The sequence below is a fragment of the Ceratotherium simum genome, chromosome 13, assembly GCF_057802395.1.
Source record: "Ceratotherium simum simum isolate JZ-2026a chromosome 13, ASM5780239v1, whole genome shotgun sequence".
Taxonomy (NCBI): domain Eukaryota; kingdom Metazoa; phylum Chordata; class Mammalia; order Perissodactyla; family Rhinocerotidae; genus Ceratotherium; species Ceratotherium simum.
This window is the reverse complement of record NC_141912.1, coordinates 59727771-59734788: the sequence shown is the minus strand read 5'-3', so window position 1 is coordinate 59734788 and position 7018 is coordinate 59727771. Positions and strand designations below refer to the sequence as shown.

General features: G+C 35.7%; 1 protein-coding gene across 1 annotated transcript; it reads left to right on the top strand.

The window, feature by feature from the left end:
* The first annotated feature begins 3734 nt into the window (after positions 1–3734).
* Positions 3735–6722, top strand: SKA2 (spindle and kinetochore associated complex subunit 2). The gene has a single exon (XM_014782540.2). It carries the CDS (start codon positions 3767–3769, stop codon positions 4130–4132), a length of 366 nt encoding a protein of 121 aa, XP_014638026.2. The 5' UTR covers positions 3735–3766; the 3' UTR covers positions 4133–6722.
* Positions 6723–7018: the final 296 nt, after the last annotated feature.

Below are 7018 nucleotides of genomic sequence, written 5' to 3'. Positions count from 1 at the left end.
GGGAGTTTCAGGTACAAATTATATACGAGGTAAACTGGACCCTTAATGCTACAAGCAGCCTGCACAGGCTGAGCTCGGCTGTTCAATGGGTCTTGCTAAAGCTTGGCAGAGAACTAGAGCTGTAGAGGAATATTGGTTATGAAAGAGGCAGCCATTTCATTAGTAGAAATACAGTCAGAGAAACCTACAGCATCTGGATACAATTACAGTGGACCCAAGAGAGGCAATAGAGCATAGGGAGGTCAGTCCCTAGGCTTATAAGCAGGTTACTAGAGCGTAATTTACTTCTGAACTAGACTACAGTACTGGAAAATAGTTTGCAATCTTATAAATTTGGCAGCTTCTCTCTTTGGTGGGATGTTCAGCCTGCCAACTTACTCCATGAGAAACTAATGGCTGCAGTAACTGGAACGAGCTATAGCCAAAGAGTTGGGAACTTAAACGACTTTAAGACTTGGATCAGTTTATCCAACTGCCTAATACTGACTGTGGGACTAGGAAAATGTTTTGATTTCTCCCCCTGTAATTGTAGTTGATTTCATTTTAGAACTTGGTATGATATTTATATTTGGTCTGTGGGAGATGGGCAGAATCATAAACAGCCAGGTTATGGAGCATTAAAAGCAGTCATGGAATGGGGTGGAAAATTAAGCAGGACTCCAGCAATAGGCACTAAGAGAAAGCTGAGAGCTGGGGGGAGTGTCATGAGGTAAGTGGGGTCTCAGAGGAGATGTTCAGAAGTACATTGGAGATAGGTAACGGCCATCCCACGGCTCTCAGAGCAGGTATGTGGTCTTGTTACAAATTTTAGAAGTCCAGTTTCCATCCTTCAGTTGAATGGGAATGTCAAGTGGATGACTTCAATCCAGAAATGACCCAAGGTGACAGTATAAAAATTCATTTATACAAATTAAAGCTTAAATACTAGAACTGTTTAGTAAAAATAAAAGTCCTCACTAAATAATTTAAATTTTAATTTTATAGAATAAAATTTCTCAAAATTTGGCATTTAAGATATTTTATGTACTGTATAAATATAAGAATCAATGATTTTTTATACTAGGAAAAGGTTCTAAGATACTGTATTTTAGTCCAGTTATATTTTAATAGATAAACTAAAAATTTATCAAAAAATAAATTTTAATTAAAGAAATTAATTAAATTAAAGAAAAACTCAATTTACCAAGGAAAAATCATAAGAGAAAAATAACTTCACCATGGTTTCTTTCACATTATTGGGAACTGTTATACTGATAATCAAACATCAAAAAAATCCAAAACTTTTGAAACCTTTTTCTAAGGATGCAAATCCCTGGTCACTTCTCCCAAGTGGTACCAATGAGTGCTCTTCAGAGATCAGGAGTTCTCGCCTGCTGGGTTCTAGTAGACAGAGAAAGCAGACCAAGTTTTCTTAAAATTTGCCAATTCCACTAGTTTAATCAATGGATTTCTATCATTTGCCTACCCAATTTTTTTCTGGGATCTTGTATGTGATGAATTGGAATGAATATCTCCACAATTACACTAAAATTTTGGTGTGATTTTTTAGTATATTTTGGCTTTCTGAGACAAACTAAACACACTTTTAAAATAAATGAATTTTGACTAAACCTAAAACAGAATTTGAAATTGGTACTATAAAGTTCTGAAAGAATGTAATGTGCAAAAGCATTTTCAATTTATCCCATATTATCCAAGTGTAATTTGGCCCTTATTAGTGTCTCCAAGAGAGACAATTGGATGAATAAAGACCTAAGCTCATGCAAATCAAAATTCAAAACCAAACTAAATTAATGCCATTGTAATTTAGGTATAGATATCTGTAAAACATTGCAGGAAACACCATGAAGTATTAGTAAGTAAAAAAAATATTTACATAGGACAGACTTTATAATACACCTTTTAAAGGATCTTCCTATAGTTCAAGGCAGAGTCGTTAAGATTTTTGAATAAAGTGTTTGTTTTGTTTTGCATTTCCATTCTCCTTTCTGTGAGTGAGTAGTATATGTATAAATAATAAATTGATGTAACGTGGAAAATGTTATTATTATGTACATATGTGTACGTTTTCTTTGCTGTAGGATGTGGAGAGTAAAGAAAGCTGCATGAAGCAGAAGACAGGGAATGAGATTACCTTGAATAATGAGCCTAGAACCTACTGATAAAGACTTTTTCTTCTTTCTCTACATTGTGTTTTAATCAAGTTATTCTTTTATCAAATTGGAAAGTAAGATATGTCTTAATTCCATTGTGGATGGGAATCTAGACTGGCAAGACACTGTATTTGCCTGAATCTTGGGAAATGTAATAGCAGATTAGAGAAAGCTATCTGATGTAGAGAGAGTCTCTCATGCAATAATGACAAATCAAAATATTGCTTTAGTAAAAATAGAGATGATATGGAAATGGAGAGCTGTGATATAGAACATGGCCAGATTCTGGAAAATGCAATGAGCAGGAAAAACTGAGAACACACTACTGGACAATTGGGGCAGAACAGGCGTATGTCCAGCGAGTTAAGGCCGACTTCCACAGTTAGTTTTTATCTAAGTCTCTCAACCTACTTTAAAAAATACTTACTTTACTCTTAATCTGGAACATAAATTCAGTCTAAGGTTGCCAGATACATCAAATACAAATACAGATGTCAGAATAGTAAATAGGACATACTTAGACTAAAAAATAATTTTTATGTGAAATTCAAATTAACTTGGTGTCCAATAGTTGATCTAACAACCCTAATACAATCAGATCTTATTTTAAAGAAATTTATGTATCAATTATCAAATATGCCTACTGTGATGTTCCTGTCGTTAAAAAAAAAGGTTTATTTTTTCTTCCTCACTTAGATAAGGAGTTTGACTTAGACAAAAGAAGATAAAGTTGTTCCAAGTGAATTCTTCTAGAACTTTAGATTGTGGAGGGGAGTGGAGAATCATGAAGGACGAGAATGAAATGAGGGCATCTTTACTATCCTCTAGACCAGCGATTTAACCAAACAAATGGGGCCTGAGGTGCTTACTGATAGGCTTAATTAGTTAGATCCCCAGATAATTTGTTACTTCTTGTTGTTCATGCAATTAGCAGATGGATTGAAGAGGAGAAACTCTAGCCCTAAACAAAGTCATAACATTTATATAGGTTAAGACCTTTCACATGCCCCTGGTGATTTTTTGACAAAGGTTGTCTTTAGTGGCCATCTGCTTTCATTCTCAGTGATGACCTGTGACTGCATCAGTTCAAATGCCACCTACTGGATCAATTTATATAAAGCTTATCCTACCTCTGTGTATTCATAAAACGAGAGATAATTCTTGTCACATAAGTGCAAAAGACGACACTAGAAAATTAATAAATGTGATGTCGTGGGAGGACCCAGTATATATTCATTTTCTGATCTTGAACAAGAATTAGATCCCATGAATTTTAAAAATAGTTTATCATTTCTTTGTTAAAGGGAGATAGACTCTCAAAAATTCTTGAAAACCTGAAATTTCCAGAAGCTAGGAAAGAAACTTTTATTTCTGCTAGCAGAAACTTGCTTTCCCGCAATAGGAGCAGTGCGGGGGATGGATGAGAATAAAACCTGGATTGCATCAGAGGGAGAAGTCCACCAGCAAGACAGACCCTGGGCTGCACTGTAAGATTCAGAGGTAGTTTGGATTTCTTTATTGTGTAGAGCAACTTATAAATCCATTGTAAATAAGTTCATAAGAAATCATATTCAGAAGCGCCGCCGCGGTCTGAGGAATGTCAACTATTCAACATGGAGGCGGAGGTCGATAAGCTGGAACTGATGTTCCAGAAAGCTGACTCTGATCTGGATTACATTCAATACAGGCTGGAATATGAAATCAAGACTAATCATCCTGATTCAGCAGGCGAGAAAAATCCAGTTACACTCTTAAAGGAATTGTCAGCAATAAAGTCTCGATACCAAACTTTGCAGGCACGCTTTAAACCAGTTGCTGTTGAGCAGAAAAAGACTAAAAGCCGTATTTGTGCTACTTTCAATAAGACTATGACCATGATACAAGAACTACAAAAGCAAACAGACTTGGAGTTATCACCACTGACTGAAGAAGAGAAAACTGCAGCAGAGCAATTAAAATCTCACATGTCAGATTTATGAAGAAATGGACCTGCAAAAGGGAACTCTAATGGAGAAGAGATCAATTCCAGAGAGGTTTAGGAAGATGTCTTGTTAGCAGTTGATAACTAGAGGTGGGGGGATGGTGAAGGAGAAGATTTGGCTTGGGTGACTGGATAGTGTGCCTTTCACAAGAGATGGGAATATAGGAGGGGCAGATATTATATTAATAATTAGCCAAAAGGATAGAATGGGAATAAAGGGATTTAAAAAATATATGCACATACTCTTAGTCTTATAATTTCAGGCAAGGAAGTCTCTTAATACTATTTTGCATCTGTTTTTGTATAATTAGGATAACATAGGTGTCCTGGCCTATTGTAAAAGAATATTTGTGTACTATCAGTCAAACGTGAATGAGCATGCTTTGGAAATTAAAGGATAGAAAAAAATATTTGTATTATATATGTAGATAATTTTATTTTGGAAAATTTTGATTGCAAATGTGCTCACATTATCTGTGAGACTAATATGTGACCTACAGTCTCCTACAAAACCTAACTTTAGTAGTAAGCTGGCTTTTCTAAGACAGCCTCACTTTTGTTTATTTTTTTCCTATTCCTTATGCCTACTAATGTTGAACAGCATGAGCTCTGCTTTCAAATGCTGTTTCAGATGGTCCCTCTTGTATTTCCTTTTTTTTTTTTTTTTTGTGAGGAAGATCAGCCCTGTAACATCCAATTCTGATCCTCCTCTTTTTTGCTGAGGAAGACTGGCCCGGGGCTAACATCCATGCCCATCTTCCTCTACTTTATATGGTACGGTGCCACAGCATGATTTGACAAGCTTTGCTTCAGTGCACACCCAGGATCTAAACCTGCGAACCCCGGGCGGCAAAGCAGAGTGCTCGCACCTAACCGCTGTGCCACTGGGCTGGCCCCTCCCTCTTGTATTTCAATACTACCTTTGTTCTCTTTCAGCCTATATTACTGTAGTTGTTCATTCTATATGAAAAGTAAGAAACTGAAATCAGAGGAGCACTGGCTATTGCTACTTGCCAGTTTGTGTGTGTGTGTGCGTGTATGTGAATTTCCCTATTTATTTTTAAAGATTTTATTTATTTTATTTTTCCCCCCAAAGCCCCAGTGGATGGTTGTATGTCGTAGCTGCACATCCTTCTGGTTGCTGTATGTGGGACTCGGCCTCAGGATGAACGGAGAGGTGGTGCCTCGATGCGCACCCGGGATCCGAACCCGGGCCACCAGCATCACAGCGCGCGCACTTAACCACCAAGCCACAGGGCCGGCCCGTCCCTATTTATTTTTAAATAACTATGGGCAATAAGGTAATTGTTCAAAGTAGGGACAGATCTTGATACAAAGATGTTAATCAGAGTTATCTATAATAGAAATACACATACATATCCAGCTACTGGTATCTAAATAGGAAAGGAAATCATGGTGTATCTATACAATAAGAGGTCAAGTTGCCAATAAATTATTACTGTTAATGTTCTGGGAAATGCTGAAGCTATGCTAAATGGGAGAGAAGAGAAGCACATCTTGCAGTTTTATAGTTAAGATTGGGCTTTGGAGTCATACCTGAGATGTAAATAGCAGGTTTTCAAATCTGGCTATGTGACCTTGAGCAAATCACTTAACTTCTATGTGTCAGGATGGTTGGAAGCACAATGAGATGGTAAAGTGGTTGGGTCTGATATTTAGTAATCCTTCAATAAATGGTTTTTCCATATATGTAATAAAAATAAGGCATTGAAAAGACTAGGAAAAATGCATCAAATGTTAGTTCTGCAGGTTAGAGAATTACACTTTCATATAATTAAAAAAATTTCTGTTGTGAGCATGTAGTTGTCCATTAAAAAACTTATAATAGCTGACAGACAGGGTTGGGAGAGTAGCTTCAGTTAAAATTGTCCTGTCTAATTTAAGAACAGAAAGCTCCCCTTTTTTAAATTACAGAGAAATAAGTCACACCTTAGTAACAGATATTAATTTTCTTCAGTATTCAGGCAACTAATATTAAGGAAGTTTCTGTTGGGGGATGGCCCTGGGATATGATATTGATTGGTGGGATTGAAAAATGATAGTATCATGAGGTCATAACAAGTTCCTGGTGTTCAAGTGGTTTTGCTTTCACTTGGGAAAAATACTAGACTGTACTGTTTTTCCTTCCTTCTCAGTTATCTTCGAAATGTTGGTTCTTCCCCTCGTCTCCCTTAAAATTGTTCTCTATGCACTTCTTTATATATTCATTTGTTTCTCAAGCTTCATTTATTGTCTCTTTGTGGATAATTCCCAAATATAACTCTTGCACTAGATCTACATCCATATTTCCAATGAAAACCTTTACTTGAGTATTCAAATTGAACACGTCGAAAATACTTACTGATTTCGTTATTGGCCACTATTCTGGTTAGTTGATAAAATCTATAATTTTGTCTCTGGAATGTTCATAGTTTCCAACCTCCACTTCACTCTTACTACCCTAATTTAGACCTTTTATTTCCCATCTGGATAATTGTTTTCTCTTATGTGACTATAGTGTTTTTATGTTTTTAGTTGTAAGTAATAAAAATTAATTTTAATTAAAAAAAAAAGAAATCATATTCATTTCTAACTTAAAATCATGTCTCTTCTGACAATAATCTATAGCCAGCTAATTACTTTTTCATGTTTTCAAATGATTCCATTGTCTTGTTTTTCCTGTGTGCTAAGATTGATTACTACACAGAGCGCTGAACAACATTTTCTAATTCTGTAAATAACTCTTTAATAACATTTAAAAAATTGATTGCAAAATTATTGCATGTTTTTTGTAGACAGTTTAGAAAGATAGAGAAGAAACAATTAAAATTTTTTTAAAGTCATTTCAAATCTTACTACCCAAAGAGTCGTAATCAGTATATCG